Source organism: Oryzias latipes, chromosome 6, assembly GCF_053564925.1.
Source record: "Oryzias latipes strain Hd-rR chromosome 6, Olatipes_Hd-rR_3.1".
In the NCBI taxonomy this organism is placed as follows: Eukaryota; Metazoa; Chordata; class Actinopteri; order Beloniformes; family Adrianichthyidae; genus Oryzias; species Oryzias latipes.
In genome coordinates, this window is record NC_136242.1 from 31,031,360 (window position 1) to 31,050,706 (window position 19,347).

At 37.0% G+C, this 19,347-nt stretch overlaps 1 protein-coding gene and 1 long non-coding RNA gene across 4 annotated transcripts; both read left to right on the top strand.

Annotated features, from left to right (window-relative positions):
* Nucleotides 1-7,228: 7,228 nt before the first annotated feature.
* meak7 (MTOR associated protein, eak-7 homolog) lies at nt 7,229-15,392 on the top strand. Of its 3 annotated transcripts, none has more exons than XM_004070173.5 (9): nt 7,229-7,327; nt 8,366-8,534; nt 9,626-9,886; nt 9,963-10,107; nt 10,185-10,396; nt 10,704-10,890; nt 11,474-11,592; nt 13,114-13,293; nt 13,553-15,392. In XM_004070173.5, exons 2-9 carry the CDS (start codon nt 8,379-8,381, stop codon nt 13,670-13,672), a joined length of 1,380 nt encoding a protein of 459 aa, XP_004070221.1. In that variant the 5' UTR covers nt 7,229-7,327; nt 8,366-8,378; the 3' UTR covers nt 13,673-15,392. The 3 variants fall into 3 exon arrangements, with proteins under 3 accessions (XP_004070221.1, XP_011474764.1, XP_020559898.1); XM_011476462.4 differs by lacking the exon at nt 7,229-7,327 and adding an exon at nt 7,353-7,589; XM_020704239.3 differs by lacking the exon at nt 7,229-7,327 and adding an exon at nt 7,525-7,861.
* A 1,575-nt stretch (nt 15,393-16,967) lies between these two features.
* On the top strand, nt 16,968-18,311 carry LOC110015206 (uncharacterized). Its single transcript, XR_002290337.3, has 2 exons — nt 16,968-17,074; nt 17,656-18,311. It is a non-coding gene; the product is annotated as an uncharacterized LOC110015206 (long non-coding RNA).
* Nucleotides 18,312-19,347: the final 1,036 nt, after the last annotated feature.

Below are 19,347 nucleotides of genomic sequence, written 5' to 3' on the forward strand. Positions count from 1 at the left end.
TTGAAGAAAAAAGGTTTAGCACACTGTCTAGTGGGTCTAGATGACCCAACTCCCAATGTTGAAGTGCCTAGGATAGCACAAGGGTTAAGGCCATAACTTGCTTCCACCACCCCAATGAAAATGGTGGTTTTGACGAGTTCTTACGTCATTTTTCAGATGGAAGACAAATATGAAGAAAATTAAGCTTAAAATTTCCTTTCTGCATATTTCTTTATTCTAATGGTTGTGAATCAGGAGCAGAAACAACGCAGTTTGAAAAGATCGTATTTGTTAGGAAGACAATATGCTTGGTGGGTCACAAGCTTCCTGCCCCGCTGCATTCTGATGCATCTGCCCGTAGAAGACAAGATCCGTGTACGTTGTTGTCTTCCTCATCTGAGCTGGAATCTGGACTATGGCTGGATAGCTCTGATATTGCTCGCCTTTTTTGTTGCACCGGTAATGTTAGGTTGGGGGTGTGAGTGGCTGTAAGCTAGTGGAAAAGTTTAAACAGAGAGCTCTCAGTTATGGGTGAAGACAACTTAGAAATTTACTTTCTAATGAACTCCTGCCACTATGCAGAAACTATGTCCTAAAAAAATGAGTCACTTTTATATTTTGGCCAAAAACGGCAAAATCATAATTAAAAAACACTGGGAACGCTTTGAAAATAAATCAAAAGATAATCAGAGTGGGTCTCTTAATCAGTTCTAGTCCAGTTTCCAAAAAGTAAATATACAACCTAAATACACATGAATAAATATTGGCCAACAGTTCCCTTTAATGTATAGTAAACTATAATATTAACTACAAACTATTGTTTTAAAAAAAACAGTTCCTACTAAATCACAATTCCAATTTTACAAATATTATCTAAATGCTAAAGTCTTTATTCAAACAGACAAAATTAAAGGGTTTCACGCCAGAAGTTATTTTCAAATCTGCTGATGCTCGTGACTTTTTAAAGCCTCGATCTCAAATGTCAGACTTCTAAAAGCTTTTCTCCTTGCAGTGTCTGATACATCATGCGTGGCTTTATTTTCCCTCCAAATGCAAAGCTGCACTGTACAGTCAAACACCAAACAGAACTGCCCCGCACCACATTACAGATGAGCCCGTCTTCTTTGTCGTCTCAGCAGATGAAGCCACTGCTGTCACAGAATGAAGAAGCTGACTGCCACGACCCTGCATGTTGAAGAATGCAACTCTTAACAAAACAAGTTTGCACGCTTTTCCATGATCGGATACACGTGTGTGTTGAAACAGTCTGGTTTTCTTTTCAAAGGTGTCTGCTTTGGAACTGCATGGTCTACACACAACAACAGGAAGCAGAAACGTCAACAGAACACTTTCTGAAAGCATTTTTTAAATTATATATCTAGTTTGCAAAGTTTGAGATGAAACTATTCATTCATTCATTCAATCGTGAAAAATGAATGAATGAGATAAAACTAAAAATGAGCTTTGACATCATAGTTTTTTCTACACAGAAGTTAGAAATGACGACTGTTTGAATGACATCTGACTGTCAGATGAGGACTTCTGCCTCTCAAGAACCACATGGTTTGCAGCTTTGTCTCTTTTTTTTTTTTTTTTCTCAACCCGGTATTCAAATCGCGTATTTCCTGTGCTGTCATTCGAGGGCGAGACTTTTACCATACATGGAGACAGACAAGAGGAGGGAGGGGTGGTGGGCAGAGAGGGAAGAGAAAAGAAGAAGTAACAGGACTCACTTCTCAAGTTTTAACTTGTTACCACGTAAACCCGCTTCACTTGAGTGAGCAAACGGCAACCGCTGGAGATAGCAATCGAGCTTTGCTATCATTACCTGAACCATGTCTGTTCCTGAGTCTGCCTGTGCCTGCTCGAAGCCCCAATGGGGACAAACTGGGTGGATGAAAAGAGTGAAAACTAATTATAACTCCAAAGCTCAGAGTTTACGACTTGCAGAGCTGGTGTCCCACAACACTCAGGTCTGATAACTGTTCAGAGGCCACAACATAAGTTTACATGACAGAAAAAATAAGTAACTTTCCGGCTTTTTATTTGCTTTTAAGTGTGGAGCCCTGCAACGGACTGGCAACGTGTCCAGGGTTTTAACCAAACAGTAAACCGGTTAAGGCTTCGGCAGCCCCCGTAAGTGATAAAACATGATCAAAAAGCGGATGGATGAATGAATGTCTCACAGGAAAATATCTTAATCTTGCATAATGATCCATGTTAGGAGGCAGCCTTGCATCACACGGATTCCTTGAAACCAGGTCATAATCAAACCTTTAGTTTCAGGAAGTGATGGGCAAAAATCTCCTGGGACTCTGTTACTGCAGTGAGATTTTACATGATAATGTCATGATGTAATGACCCAGTTCAGGTCATTTTAGTGCCGTTTTATAGACTCAATTCTTGTTTGATGTTGCGATGAATTTCCTTTTAAGGTAATTTTACAGCAAAAAATAAAAATTTGCATCCGTTCGGCAGTAAATGAACTAAATACAAATGGCCTAAAGCATGCAAAATGATTCCTTTAATGATTCAAAAGCGAAATAGAGATGTTTCCATGGGTCAAGTAGGACCAACAATAGTGAATTGTGCATAATTTTGGTTTGCAAAGTGACTTTAGTTTTCACTTGACCTTTTAAACACATTATATTTCACCAAACTGAATTTTATGAAATATATTTAGGCATCACCACGACATAAGTAAATGCAAAATTCAAAGTTTTTAATAATGTGTAACAGGAAATATTAACACAGCTAGGAATGATGGGTGAAATAAAGCAATGAAATGACATTGCAGCTCTTACTAACTCCAAATGTGATCATAAGCAAAAGTACTTTTTTAAATCATATTTTTCATTCTTACAAAGCTTTCTTTGATGCTGCAAAACAACAGTTTTGCAGCATCAAAGAAAGTTTTTCACCTTCATTTAAATTGTAATAAAATGGCTTGCTTCTACATTGCTGTTGATAATATTTCATTAGCTTGATGAATGAATTGAAACTTATAACTTAATCGTGATTGCTTTCATTGCAGGTAGTTCCCCTCAGAAGCCTCCTGCTGCTCTGTGCCTCCTCTCTGTCAGATTCTCTGGGTCATTGTTGCATCCTGTTTGCATGATGTGGGCAGATGTCAGCGCTTTAACCTCCAATTCAACAGAACCTCTGCAATGAAAACACACCCAGGTTGGTGCTCACCGATGTTATGCCCTTAAAAGGCGTTTTTTAACCGCCTGCTGCTCAATCCGGAAGCTTCTGCGCTCCTGTTCAATGATGTCAGTGCGACCTCTGCTGGTGGAAGACAAAACAGCACCCAGAGGACGACTGCAGAAACGGCACAGAGCAAACACACATACAGGAAATAAGTATTTGATCCCTCACTCATTTGAATTGTAGGTTCATTTGAACCGTGAAAGACAGAAAATCGCAAAGAAAAACAAGAAATTGACATTTATTTATATGATATTTATCATCGTTGACGAGCAGAAGTATTTGAACCCTATAACCCATGTGAGTTTAGGTTCACACAGACCAGTTAGACTCTTCTAATGAACCTGTCACCTGAACTGAAGACACCTGTTTGAACTAATTACCTTTAAAAAAAAAAAGACTCCTGTCCACAGAATCAGTCCATCAGTCAGACTCCAAACGCTCCAAAATGGGAAAGAAAAAAGAGCTTTCAGTGGATTGAAGGGAGATGATTGTAGACCTTCACAAGACAAGAACAGACAACAAAACCATCAGCAAGAAGCTGGGGGTCAAGGTGACAACTGTCGGTGCAATTGGAACAAAATACAAGAACATCTGTAGGTCTCAGGCTCCAAACAAAAACCTGAGATAATGGGAACAGTCAGAAATAGGTCTAAAACAACACAGCAGGTGTTAGTTAATGATCTGAAAGCAGCTGAAACCACAGTCACCTTTGGGAAAACTTTACACTGCAATGGTTTGACATCTTGCAGAGCTTGTAAAGTCCCCCTGCATAACCCTTGTGCTATCCTATGCACTTTAACATTTAAGATAGTGGGTCATCTAGACCCAAGACAATGCGCTGAACCTTTTTTCCTCAATGATTTGTGAACCTTACTGGTGTCCATGGATTACATGAAATCTTTCCACCTTTATCCACCTTTGTCATTGTAGGAATAACAGGTCAATGTAAGGGTGGGGTCATCTAAGATAGCACAAGGGTTAAATCAAATCAAATCAAATCAAACTTTATTTATAAAATAGCGCTTATCATGCATTTCGTGCAGCTCGAAGCGCTTTAACATTAAAAACAAAAAACACACAACATTACAGTAAAAATCCAACCCACCCTACACCCTTCCCACTCCCCTCCATTAAAGCACATGACCCACGACAATGAATGTTGACTACCAATGCAAGTTAAAATAAATAAATGAATAAATAAATAAAAAAGCAAGCAAACAAACAAACAAACAAACAAACAAGGCTTGGCTCTGCTGCGAGGAAACGGCATTTGGGAATCTCTTCATACCAGGAGCCAGCCCGCCCACGGGAGCATGGCCACAGCGCCAACCCAGACCGGGACAACACCAGGGTCCACTTCACAGCCGTGAGGCTGCAAAATTAAACCCCAGCCGCCCCAGCAAGGGCAAGAACTGCAACAACAGCCACCGGGCAAGCCGGCAACCCTGGCAGAAAAGACTCCCACAAGAAACACTGGGGCTAAAATCACAATAAGATACTAAAATTATAAGATTTATTAAAAAATAAATAAATAAATAAATAAATAAATAAATAAATAAATAAATAAATAAATAAATAAAAACTGAGAATAAGATGCATAAAATGAAATGAAGTATAGTATAGAATATAGCCTATGTTAAAACTAATAGAATAAATTAGCAGTTAAAATCAACTAAAAGCTAAATTAAAAAGGTGGGTCTTGAGCCTCTTCTTAAAAACCTCTACAGTCTCTGCGGCCCTGAGGCCCTCTGGCAGGCCGTTCCACAGGCGAGGACCGTAATGGCAGAACGAAGCCTCACCATAAGTTTTGGTCCTTACTTTAGGAACAACTAAGAGGCCAGCACCGGAGGACCTCAGGGTCCGCGAGGGCTCATATTTTAAAAGAATATAATTCAAATAAGAAGGCCCAAGACCATAAAAACACTTATAAACCATTAAAAGAATTTTAAAATCAATCCTGAAACGCACAGGGAGCCAATGCAGCGATTTTAAAATCGGTGTAATGTGTTCCCGCCCTCTGGTTCTCGTCAGAACTCGTGCTGCTGAGTTCTGCAATAGCTGTAGATTTGAAATAGACTTTTTGGGTATAAACCAGAGAGCAGGGCATTACAGTAATCTAAACGACTGAAAATAAAAGCATGCATTAGCACTTCTGTGCTGGCAAGAGAGAGGAACGGGCGGACTCTGGCAATGTTTTTAAGATGATAAAATCCTGTCTTAACGACATTTTTAATGTGTGGGATAAAATCTAGCTCAGAGTCAAAAAGTACGCCCAGGTTTCTCACACATTGAGAAGGTTTAAAATTATGAAGATGTGGTAAAATCATCTCTCTCTTGTCTTCAGGACCGATGATTAATACTTCAGTTTTGTCCTGGTTGAGCTGTAAAAAGTTTTCTGCCATCCACAACTTTATATCTAAAATGCAATTTAAAAGAGTGTTGACAGGTTCAAGGTCATTAAGTTAAAAAGGCGTGCCGACCTCCTGAAGCTTACCAATGAACACTGGGAGAAGGTGCTGTGGTCAGATCAGACCAACATGGAGCTCTTCGGCATCAACTCAACCCGTCTTTGGAGGAAGAGAAATGCTGCCGATGACCCCAAGAACACTATCCCCACTGTCAAGCATCACTGTGTGGATGGGAGGAATGACAGAACCATGTCCCATCAAATCCTGAGTGAGAACCTCCTTCCCTCCACCAGGAGGCTTAACATGGGAAGTGGATGGTTCTTACAACCAATGAAATGGCTGCAGAACAACCATAGCAAGGTCGTGAAGTGGCCCAGCCAGTCTCTAGACCTAAATCTGATTAAAAAACAAATGAAGAGAGCTGCTCATAATTGTCAAGCAATTGCCACCAAATCTGATATAGAGGTCATAAGTAAAGAAGAATGGACTGAAGTTCCTGTTGATATGTGCAGAAACCTGCTCGTCAACTACAAGAAACATCTGACCTCTGTGTCCGACAACAAAGGGTTGACCACAAAATAAGTCTTTCAGGCAAGAGGGTTCACTTGTTACCCTCAATGAAATGCTAATACATTTTGATAAATCTTTTACCAGACTTTCAATTTATTTAAAAGTAGGCAAATCTAGAAAATTAGCATTCATTCACTTAACCGCTTTTCGCTTTTGGGGTCACGGGGCTGCCGGAGCCTATCCCGGCCACTTGTGGGCGAAGGCAGGGGACACCCTGGACAGGTCGCCAGTCTGTCGCAGGGTAGAATGTCTACAAACACACACCCATTCACTCTCACACCTAGGGACAATTTTTAGAGTTGCCAATTGACCTATGAAGCATTTTTTTGGACGGTGGGAGGAAGCCGGAGACCCCGGATGCACAGGGAGAACATGCAAACTCCACACAGAAAGGTCCCCCGTTGATGTAGTTCCAGCCGGGTCTTGAACTGGAGGCCTTCTTGCTGTGAGGCAAGAGCGCTAACCACTGCGCCACCATGCAGCCTAGAAAATTAGCAAGGGAATGAAATACTTATTTCCTCCACCATAACCATGGTGGATTGGAGGTAAAACTAATTGCATTCTTTCTATTATTATTATTATTGTTGTTGTTGTTGTTGTTAGTACTATTGTTAAAATTATTATTATTAGTATTATTAGTATTATTATTAGTAGTAGTAGTAGTAGTTGTAGTAGTGATGGTGGTATTAGTGGTGGTAGTAGTAATTTTGTATTTCTTTCTACTGTGATCATTTCATACGTGTGATTAATCTTTTTCTTAACAGGAATAAGGAATGTCTCATTATTCCTAATTCTTTCACCATAGCATTTTTTATCTGTAATAATAACCGGATGATGGGTGCAAGTTTCGTTTTTTATTCTTTCTTCCCTATGGCGGAAAAGCAAGTTAATGAATATAAATCTTTACATATTTTATGTTTAAAAAAATTTGAATAAATTATATTTTGTGGTGCGAATATTTGGAACAGGATTTGTGGCTCTGGGGTTTAAACCCCTGACACACGCCTTCTCTTGTTGCCCCGCCTTTTAAAAGTCATTAACCAATCACAATTTAGGGTGTCAGTAGTTGGCTTATTTGATTGGTCGTCACAGCTGTCACTCTCGTTGAATCCAGGAAGTGTTGAATTGTAGGATTCAGAATGAAAAGCTTTCAATAAAAGGTAAGTCGGTACCAGATAGCGAATATTTTTCTTTATTGTAAAGCAGTCTTTGCAATATCTTAGTTTTATCGACACAAATTCAACATAAATAAAATAAACGTGGTTCTTTTTAGTAATATCTTCCTCGGGTCACGTAGCAAACGTTTCTGACCGAATGGTGCAGCTTTTTCTGATGCACGGAGCCCCGGATGGAGAGCTTTTGTTTTATTCATTTATTTTTACTCTGACCGATTTTTCCCACTTTAATTTTTGCAGAACGCAGGTAAAAATAAACTTTAAACAATAGGGATGCATAAAAACGTGTTTTCCCTCCCCTTTACTACCATTAATCAACGTTATATGACTGTATCTAGTTTGTAAACTGTGTCGAAATAGAGAAATGCAGAGGATGAATGGAAAAAAAGGGCTCTTCCTTATTGACCTCGTGATAGTTGGAGCTCGTGCTCACCAGAGGTCGATAACCTCTGGTCGAAATATTTTCTTCTGAAAGGTCAAGTTAAACAGAGAAAAAAACGTAAACAACCGTCAGCTGAGGTTAGTAAAAGGTCATTTTTCTTTGAAATAACGTTTTCTTTTTTACTATTTTCAACTTAAGTAATTTATTTAAACCTTATTTGCCATAAATGTATATTCTAGCCTCCTTTTATGATGTGCAGATAGGCTAAAATCAATTGTTTTATGTTGAATAATTAATAATGTATGTCCAATTTGCCATTATTTTCAGAGCCTAAAAGGATAGTTTCTGCAAAATAAAAAATTGAAATAAAAAGAGTTTCTGCTAAATTAAACATAGCATGTCAATTTAAAAAAAACAAAATTATTAAATATTAATAGCATACAATGAAATGTCATTTTTACACATATTTGTGAGGAGTGTGGATAGATAAAAGAGGTAAAGGCTCAGGTCAATGCAAAGAATCTTTGAGTCTAAAGCAATTCAGTTTCTCTCAAAACTATGTCTTTTGGTACCTATTGAAGCTGAACTATATGCTACATTTGAGAAAATATTGACATTTTCTTTATTGTTCTTCGTTTTAGTCTGCAGAACATTATGGGTAACGCGGAGAGCGCAGTGGTGCAGAAGCGGCTGACCCGCTTTCGGCCCGAGGAGCGGCCTGTAATCGATGGCGTGTTCAACAAACTTGTATCTGGTGGAGGGGGCGCCTCCGAAGCTCCAGGAAAAGCCATCACGCTTCAAATGCTTCAGGTGGGACAAACAGGAACAGGTTCCTCTAGGCTTAGAATAAAAACCCCATTGCTTAGTGTGGATATTAGTTCATTACATTGTGTGTAAACATACTTAGCCTATGATCTTTAGTTCATGTTTTAGTTTGATTTAAAGTCATACTTCTGCAGTAAAAGGTAGAACAGGTACAACATCCTTGGGCACAGTCTGATCAATGCATGCAGCATTGCATCATGGGTTATCTGAACTCATCAGATCACTCTAAACACTTTGAACTTTTACCTTCAGGCAGACGTTACAGGTTGAGTAAAGAAAGAACAAACAGGACAGTTTTATACATGTGCAATAAATATATTACACATTGCTAAAAAAACAAAACATTAAAGTTTAATTACATATACTGAAAATTAGCAATGATGGATGTTTTAAAAAAAAACTTGCTCCGATGTGGTCTTGAGATTGTTTTTTTTACATATATTTATTATTATTTTGCTTGTTCTAAACAATTTTAACACTGTTTTTTTATTGTAGCTTATTAAATTAATGACTTTCACACCTTTTTAGTAGTTTTAAATAAATTAGTTGAAATTCCTTGTTTTTAAATGATTATACGATGCACTTTTTTATTTATTATTTGTAAATGAATGACAATGCGATGGATTTTTTTATTTATTATTTGTAAATTATTTTCTATATGATGCACCTTCATTCATTATTTGTAAATTAATTACAGTATGATTTACTTTTTATTTATTTGTAAAGCAATTACCATATGCTGCACTTTTTTTTGATTAGTTGAATGTTAATGAGCAAATGAGACTCTGGGGATGCACATCTATCTATTTAACTAACTACTCCTGCACTTTCCATGTTTTTGACCCATATTTAGTGTTGAATTAAAACAAAACTCTCATGTTCTTCAAAAAAGTTCATAGGTAAATACTTTATGAAAGGCTAACTTGAAATTAACATTCAAACTTTCTATAAAAATGAACAAAAATCTATATAAAAGCTTTCCAGGTTTTTAATTGCAGTCTGTTTTGTTAAGCCCCGCCCACTAACATTGTATTTTGACATTACAGTTGTGTAATGACTTACATTTCTTTCTCCAGTCCTCAATGGGCAGCCTGACATCGGACTCTTTGGTCAGACGGGTCTTTCACTGCCTGTGCAGCATTGATCCAGAACTGGCAGCACCTGCTTTTGGCAAAACCAACCAACATCCGGCGCCCCAAGTGAACCGGGAGCAGCTGGTGATCTTCCTTGCAGACGCCCTGCGAGGCACCGCAGAGGAGCGTGCTCCTCTCATCCTGGTCATGTCCCAGTACCCATCAGGGACTGCTGCAGCTGTGACCTGTGAGCAGGTGGCTCAGGTGAGCTGAACAGGAAGTTAGCAGGCGTAGTATTGGTTTCTGTGACTTTAGTCTCACTGTCATCGTCTCTCTGCAGTTCGTCCAAGACTTGATTTCTGCTGTAGTTCAGATTTTGATCAATAGAGGGCGTCTGGATGGCTGGACACCCGAGAAGATGGCCGATTCTTCTGTGGGAGTTAAAGTCTTGGCAGAACATTTGTGCTGTGAACTGAAACCTTCAGGTGAGCAGACGTATTTATTTTTTTTAGTCACCTTGAATATTAGATTGTTGACGTTCTGTCCTGCTTTGTTGCTGCAGATCAGGGTAGCTGTGATGTTTCCTGTCTGGAGGACTGGATCTTTAGAACCCCTCAGGTGTCTCTGTACTTGGAGATGCTGGCCGACGAGGGCCTCAGCATATCTCTGAGTAGTTCTCCCCCTCCCAAACTCCTGCCCCCCTGCAGGGAGACGCCCTGGAATCAGTTAAACTCCCTTCTGGACATCCCCACCCTGATGTTTCTGGCTCCACAGGTCAGTCAGGTTAAGGGACTGCTTACTTTCTTGTTTGTAAAGGTTTTTCAGGATTTGAAACTGATAAAACCAATAAAAAATGGCTTCTATTTGCAAGAAGGTTGAGGAGCCCAAAGAATGAAAAGCTGTACATTAATGTGAGTTTAGTGTCTGCATCAGTAGGACGCCCACTTTAAACAAAGTTATTCACTTTTATCATCCAGTTATTCTGGGGTTCGATTCATTGTGTGAAATGTATTTTCACAGAAGGAGATGTTGTTTGGAAGATATTCAGTCCACTTTTTTTTTTGTTTGTTTTTGTTTATAGGTGCCTGATGGCTACAGCGCCCCCTGGAGGCTTGCGTTTTCCACACAGGTGCACGGAGAGAGCTTCACCAGAATGATGGCCAGTCTGACCAGAGGGGGCCCGTCCCTGCTGCTCATCAAAGACACCAAGGGCCACATTTTTGGAGGCTTTGCATCACACACCTGGGAGTTAAAGCCTCAATTTCAGGGTGAGACGTGTCAAACAATCTTCATTTCACCAATAAATATTTTTTCTGTTCTGAAAAAATGTTAAAAGACCACAAAAATAGTTGGAAGCCCTTCAGGTGACACGACTACAAGAACAAGTCGTCTAATTTTACAGGACATGACCTTAAAAATTCATTCTATGTTTTAATGAATGTAACTTTGTAAATATATAAAAGAGTTCATTAAATAATGTAACTTTTTTTTAATTTCCATGCTGATATTTCACTGCTGAAGCATTCAAACAAATTTAAATGAGTTTAATTGTTCATATTTTGACACTGATAAAGCCTTGTAAGAATTGTATTCAAAGGAAACAAAATATATTAGAAAATAAATTAAAAAAAGAGTTTGAGGCCCAACCTGTTATTTTATTATACTTTAGAAGAGTTTTGGCCAACTATTTTCCTCCAACTTGTGTTCATTTTGTCAGTATTCATAAGTTTACATGGATTTGACAAAAATTAGGGTTAGAGTTACTTAAATGTTCTGCAATGTCACATGACTTTCCTCTCAGATCTTCATCTTTTGTCGTGTGTGTTTGTGTGTGTGTGTGTGTGTGTGCAGGTGACTCCAGGTGCTTCTTGTTCTCTGTTTTCCCCACAATGAGGGTTTACACAGCAACCGGATACAACGAACACTTCATGTACCTGAACCAGCACCAGCAGACCATGCCTAATGGACTGGTGAGACCGCACTCATTTCTTTTAGGCAGAACTGCAACGTTATTCCCCAGGATAAAATATAAAGTTTATGCACCAAAGTTTAGTAGCTGTCCATCCTTAGAAAGTCTTAAAATGCTTTAAATATCATTTATTTAAAATATATGCTGAAATGTGATTCAATTATCTTAAATCTGGGTGAACAGGGCCTAATTATTTTAGATCTATTTAGTGAACTTCTTTAGATCTTAGGTCTAGAAATAATGTATTTATGTCTTAAGGCCGCAAACTGCTTCTAAATCATTTTTGGAAATTCCTTAGTGAGTAGAAAGGTATTTAATTGAGTTGGCTGTGCTCGGCTTTTTAGTCATTATTGTCCACAAAGGCTTCAACAGAACCAATACCAGCAGAACACGGGTTTTCGAGAAGAACCCTAACAAATGTCAGACAGTTCTTACACTCATAACATAGTTGAAAATACAGTCCAATAGTGAGAGATTCATTAATCCATCAGTACACATGACAAAGAATTGGCATGAAAAAAAGCCCCACAAATATTCATTACATGGAAAACCCACAAAAATAAATAATTGTGTCAAAATAAAAGTTTATTTCTCAATTTTAAATGCACTGACAGGTAATTGTGTTTTTAAAATGTGTGCAGAACCCAGCAAAGCCTTTATGTGTTACAGAAAAACTACGGTCCAAAAATGTGAAAAACAAAAACAGGTTTTTGTTGAAATGTAAAAACTCCTGTAGATGTCATTTGAACAACAATATATGTTAACTGTAGTTAAGATTATTAAAACTCCATTCAATGCACAACAGTTTTACAATTTGGCACATTTGTTAATAAATGAATAAGAAAGACAGTTTGGATCAGATGTTTCTCCTTTAGTGGAATTTTTTTATTTCAAGAACGTCGAAATGCTTGCCAGCAAACAGCAAAAATGCCATTTTTTTCTTTTTTTTCTAAAGCATTTGGTGATTGTCTCACTGAGCAAACCATCATTTTCAACCTTTGCATTTGTGACTGTTTGTATGCTGGTCTAATAATGTGCCTTTTCTTTATACGCACTGCTTTAAATTAAGTTTGAATGAGTAAAAAAGGATTTTAATGCCTGCAGTCATCCTTTTATAAGTGTAGTAATTGTAGTTTGACCTGATGGAGGCTGTGTTTCTGTTTTAGTTAAACACTAAATCCAATTTACACCAATTTATAAAGCTGCAAATCACTGAGCCAACAACTTTATTGCTTAAATATTAAAATACTCATTTAATAAAACTCATTTTAATCAAATAATTATACAATTACTGGAATTATTCATAATTAGGCATGTTCATTTTATTTATAAAATGTATTTATATAAAAAATTAACATATAACCTAAAATGAAAAAGCTGCTGTAGATTCAGAGTTAGTACAAAAGATATTTTTATGTCATCGTTGGATGTTTTTATATTTATGTATGAACACAATTAATGTAAAAAATGCATATGAACATTTACAAACTATTATGAAAACAGAACTTTTTGGTCTCCTCAGGGTATGGGGGGTCAACATGAATACTTTGGTTTGTGGCTGGACAGTGATTTTGGCCGCGGTCACAGCCGCGCACGGCCCAAGTGCACCACGTACGGCAGCCCTCAACTATCGGGAGACGAGGACTTCACTCTGGACTCTGTGGAAGTGTGGCATGTGGGAAAACCTCCAAAATCAGAGGAGGTCAGACAGCATTTTGCTTCCTTTTCTTCAGGAAAAATCTCCAAACAGACCTTGTTCCAACTCCCGAGGTTCCTCAGAGCTTCACTTTGACACAGTGACAATAGGAGACACAAAGAACTTTAATTAAAGGAACCATGAGCTGCTTATTCGTAAATCTCCAGCGTTAATGAAATGCTGAGACACGTATGCACAGTGTATCACAAAAACACGTTTTACTCTTTTAAAACAATGTTTTGTGTGTCTGTTTTTTGTGTTGTAGGAGGAAGAGGAGGAGGGTAAGAAGAGCATCTTGTTCGTGGATCCTGAAGTTCAAGCCTTAATGGAGATGACAGGGAAAACTCTGCACAGTGAGGGGCTCCGGGAGCCAGAGGAAGACTAGCTACACAAGCAAAAACAAAAGAAAAAAACACAAATCTGACTAAGCTTTTCTCAGATCCTCAGGTGGTGGAGTGTCATCAAGTTCAGATATCAGCCCTTTTTCTGACTCTCATTGAGCTTTGGAGCTTTTAATTCACAATCTTTTTAAATCCTCTATCATCTCAGACATGTTCATGAGTGTCTGCGATTCACATAACTGCAATTAAAATGACCCAAAAAATCCTGTGTGGCTCGAATCAAAAGCATGCAGACAGGTACAATTTTCATTAAAGCTTAAAATGTAAAAGACCTCTGATATTTATGTGTGGCAGTAAATGTATTTGAAGTCATCTTTGATCCATATGAAAAATTAGAAACAAAATGTGTTTATTTTTTGTGATTGTGATTTGAATCATTTTTGTATTTTCATCACCAGAAGAAGCTGATAGGAGGACTTCAGGGACTTGAACATTCAGTTGCGGTTAAACATCACGCACATGAGGCAAAAACCTTTTCTGACTACCTCTTTTTACAGAATGATTGCATGTTTAGATTTTTATCACCGTTCCTTTTTTTATCAGATTTAAATCTGGATGTTGAGCCAGACATACTCGACATAGTTTGATAGTAAACTGTTGTGAACTCACTTCTTCTACTGATAGATGAGTGAGGAGTTTGAGCCTGAATGGGACAAAATGATCTTTAACCTGGATCATCCCAGAATTGTTGCATTAAGGGCTCGCCGTTTGCTGCGCCGTCAGGCTACGACTCGCTGTTCTGCGTTAGCTTCCCTGCAGCCCCTTGACCTTTGCCGTCTGTGTGACAAACGCTGAAGCCAACAGGATCTCTGCAGCAGTTCGTCGGTCAGACCGTCTGCTTCCTTTATCAGGAAATGCATAAGTTATTCATCCTCAAGGTAGTGGAGCCCAAAAACATCTTAGACAGGGTTGCTGCCATCTTTGCGTGATTAATGTCATTTTTAACCAAAGTCTGTGCACTAAAACCTTTGGAGCCTCTTCCCATTTCATCTGTGATCATCAGTGTTTGTGAAAAAAAGACTCATCCCTTAGTGAATCATAGTCTTAAAAAGGTTTGTAGTTTTAGACAAGTTAAAATGTGAAGGTAAAATCTCTTTTTTCAAGAGAAACCAGGCCAAGAGGCATCAGCTCACATAAAAACAAAACAATCATGAAAAAAAATGAAACTAATTTAAGAATAAGATAAACTCTTCCAGTTACACCCATTATTCTTTCTACATACAGGAAAGAATTTATCCTTTTATGCAATACTGATACTAATTCTTCTGTACCGAGGTAAATATTTACATTTTTGTTTCTACATATTGATGTTTGAATTAAACTTAAGTCTGTTTTTAAGAACTCTATTGAGTAGCCTGATCAAAAGTAGTTAAAATGACAATTAAATGATTTAATGATTTAATCATGCAGGTTGAACCACTAATATTGAACTAAAAGACATTTAAAATGACAGTGAATATAAATTGACGTGGAGTAAACATGACTGTAGGAAGTCGAAGTTACTTTTAGGAGTAAATCTAAAACTTTGATTGGTTTTGTGTTCGTGTTAACAGTTTGTATAAGCTTTTCACTAAAACTGTGTTTATGGAATGAATTGTGCTTTTACCGTGTATGTATAGTGAATAACAGGCTGTGCATGTGTCCGTGTGTAGTGAACACTTCACTGCAGGGTGTTGCCTGAAATAAATCAAGAGTTTTGCTGAACATCTGTGTTTTCTGTCTTCATGAGTCCGCCAGCTTTATTCGTTTGGCCTATTCTGTGAAATCTTTCTGTAAGCATGGAGGCGGGTTAAACGCAAAGATTTTCTTGGCGTCTGAAAGGCAGACACCTTGTGTTTGGCCTCCTCTTGAGGAGCAGCGTCTCTTCTGCAGACTTTAGGGATACTCCATAGACTGTTTTAGAACTGGACTGAGCGCAATGTAGAAGATGAAGATTTGATCTCTTTTATGTCTGTCAACCTGATGGCTGAATGAAATGTTTGAATTTGCATTTCGGGGATGAACAAAGTATCAATCAATCAGTCATTAAAATGTAGCTTTTCCTTTGATGGACACAATTTTGATTCAGACTAATCAATCAATATAAGGGCCTGACTTACTTAGATTTTAATTTTTTAAGCATTTCTCTCTTGGGCAACAACAATTTTAAAAAGGTTAGATGGCTTATATTTTAGTAATTAAATTATAATTTCTAAAATATTAATTGTAAAAAATACATTTGAAATTACTTTTTAAATTATAATTTTAAGTATAATGAAATTTGTCAAGTTGCGTCATTCTCCTTAAATATATATATATATATATATATATATATATATATATATATATATATATATATATATATATATATATATATATTTAAGGAGAATGACGCAACTTGACAAATTTCATTATACTTAAAATTATAATATATATATATATTTAGGGCTTACTGACATTGAACAGAACAAAAAGAAAAAAGGTTAAAAATAGCATTTAAGCGATTGTTTGAATATTACTTCACTTGCTCCAAAAGTCATAATTTTCTATGTTTATTTTCTGGTGTTATTTTTAATCATAAACAGGATTTTTCTAATGAAAGCAATCTGAATATATTTTAGATAACGGATCTGCATGTGGTATGTTTTTATACAGAATAGTTAAACATATATTCAATCAGAATCAGAAAGCCTTTCTTGTCATTGTTACACAAGAAACTTGTGACAACGAAATTTCCGGTGCTCTCCAGCTGCTTAAACAATAAAAATAGATAATCTTCTAAAGAACAATAAAATTGTGTTTAACTGAAAATATACATATGTACAAAGCTACATAACTATTCTAAATTGCATTATATTGCACTGGGAATTGTTAATATTGCACATTGGTTTCAGATATTGCACGAGTTACAGTAGAGTTACAGTAAACCTACCTTACATAATTATCAAGTAATTCATCATTGTCATGTGATTTATTGATACTTAAGCATACGTAATGACCTGAAACTGTGTTTGTAAGTCATTGATAACAGATGAAAAGTTATGAACCGGATATTGATAAATCATGTAATAAAATGGTTATTGTAGAACAGTGTTGGGATATATGAATTTTCTTCCTTCCACTCCCTTTCAAGCAATCTTTGGTTTAATATCTAATTATCCTAAGATTGATACGTCTTTGTATGAATGCTTATTGCATTGTTTTGTATTTTTTTTCCTTGATTGCTTGAAATAAACCATTTTAAAAAATCAAAAATCGCAGAAAGAGGGGGGGGGCAAGAGACTTCCTCGTTGACGTAACGTGAAGTGGTTTCCATGGTAACCACGCGCTTCGTGCCTTAAACACAGCTTTGGACTGCGCGTCCTCCTGAATTTCCTCGCTTTTTAGTTCTGTCATTTCAGTTTAAGGTGAGTAAATTACAAAACAAAATTAAGTGGAGGTGTTTCTTCTTTTTGTGTGGTGAGGTAAACCTCCAAATCGAGGTTTTAAGTCATTCAGCTAAAGCTAGTTGGCTAACATTTGTTTAGCTTTAGATCATATAGAACAACATAAATGATAAAAAAAAAACAATTTACGTGAAACTATTTTTGTATTAAATATAAATATTTCGAGTCAATGCAGAAATATCTTCAGCCAAATCCCTTATAAATTTTTAATTCTTTTACTTTTTTTGTTATGACATTTTCATCTTGTGTGTCTTTAACATTTGAATACCAATAACAGGTTTTCTCCTACTGTTCAGATGCTTCTACTAACATAATTACCTGCACATTTAATATCTTTCATTTGGAAAAAAGTAATTAATTGCACACCTAGCCTTGAGTTTGTATTAATTAATAATCAATTAATACCCATGAAATAATCACCAAAATAAAGCAACATAAAAGTCACTAACTAAATGTATTTCCTGGTGAGCTTATCCATTTTCAGGAAAACTAAAATAAACAAATAAAAAAAGGCTTTTGTAACAGTTAAATTCTCTTCACAGGGATCACAGCGATGTCTCTGTCTCAGGAGTATCAGGCAGGCAGTAGCAGCCCACAGTGCACCAACCCTGGAAACCCAGTCTTCTCCTGTCTTATGAATGCGGTGCTGAAAGATGTGGAATTGGAGGACATTACGAAGGCCATGAGTGTTCTGTACAGAACAACATCCAGAGACTATGGACTTCTACCTCCAACCTCTGAAAGTGCACCATGCACTTACCACCCCAAATCGCAGACATTTTCTGAACACCTGAGCAAGGCAGGGATGTATCGCAACAACTCCTTTAATACATCCCTTGACCGAAGCCGGGTGTTTGACTGTCCCAATCTACAGCACACTGTCTAGATTTGTTCTTAGTAAACATGTCCTTCCAAGTTCTGCTGTCATAATCTGGTTTTAAGGGGTTTCTGCATTCTTTGGAGGAAGGCTGTGTACATAGACAGAAAACCACAGCACCACTCCTGAGGGACAATTCAGAGTCTCTACTTCATCTCAAAATGTAAAATATATTGGCTAACGGGCAGAATTGGGATTTAACATGTTTTTTTCTTTTAAAGACATTTGTTTCTGTGGTTATACCTTTTCTCTGTATATTTCTGTAAAAACCGGTAATAAATATTTTGCCTTCTCCAAAGGTAAAAAAAAAAGAAAAGAAAAGACTTCTCTTATTTCACCAGATAGTTTTAGTGTTATCTATCCTTGCAAATAATCATTTTACAGTTAAACTGCATTAATCAGAATCATTTCATTGTCATTGTACATGTTGATACAATGAAATAGCAGCAGCCTTAGAGTGATGAAGATAAATAAAAAAATAGAAATACTGTACTCACATCTCTAACAAAAAATGTACAATATGTACAGAAACAGTTAAATGTTATATATATGGACAAAATAGAATGGAATGAGTTGAGTTGCTGTGAGCGCAGCTTACAAATATTGTGTGTTATCGCACAGAAGTCAAGATATTGCACACATGTGTAGTAGTCAGTGATTTAGCATTTGTAAAACTTCAGAGTGGGGTGTAGTTGTTGGAAGTATGTGTAGCCCGTATAGTGATTGCCTGTGGAAAAAAAGCTGTTCCTTAGTCTGTTTGTCCTGGTTCTGATGGACCTGTATCTTCTGCCAGAGGGCAGCAGACCAAACAGGGGAAAGCAGGTTGGGTGGAGTCAGTGATGATGCTAGTCACTCTGCTGAGGCAGCGGTAGATATCCTTCAGTGAGGTGAGAGGGCAGCCGATGATGTTCAGTATGAGGATGAATCTACTTTTTCTTTTCTTCACTCTTAAAACACTTGTTCTGCAACCCACTTCTCAGGCTAGTCACGTTGGGATCTATTTTTAGGTTAGTTTTGGAACAATAAAGTTTTTCGGGGCCCATTGTAGTTTTATTTTAACCTCTTTTTTCCCTGAGTCAAAATAGCCCCTTTTTAACCTGTTATTTCTAATTATGGAGTTAGTTTGTTGAAACATCTGTTGACAATTTCTTTTAAAAAGTGAACAAAGTTTTTGATTGATTTATTTATTTACTATTTTTTATTTGTTAAAGAATGTCATTTTAATTTTTTGTTTTTATTTTTTGTTGATTTTTTTTTAACTTTATTATTGTTTTTTCATGACCAAGTTTAATATGTTTTTGTTATTATATGTTATTATACATTTTGTTTTCAAGAAAAATTCGTGTTTTTATTTTAT

Excerpts from the sequence above, each read along its gene's own strand:
- meak7 (XM_004070173.5), top strand. The coding sequence starts at position 8,379 with ATGGGTAACGCGGAGAGCGCAGTGGTGCAGAAGCGGCTGACCCGCTTT. Across the intron at positions 8,535-9,625 it reads TCACGCTTCAAATGCTTCAG|TCCTCAATGGGCAGCCTGAC; the intron begins GTGGGACAAACA and ends TTCTTTCTCCAG. Across the intron at positions 10,891-11,473 it reads GTTAAAGCCTCAATTTCAGG|GTGACTCCAGGTGCTTCTTG; the intron begins GTGAGACGTGTC and ends GTGTGTGTGCAG.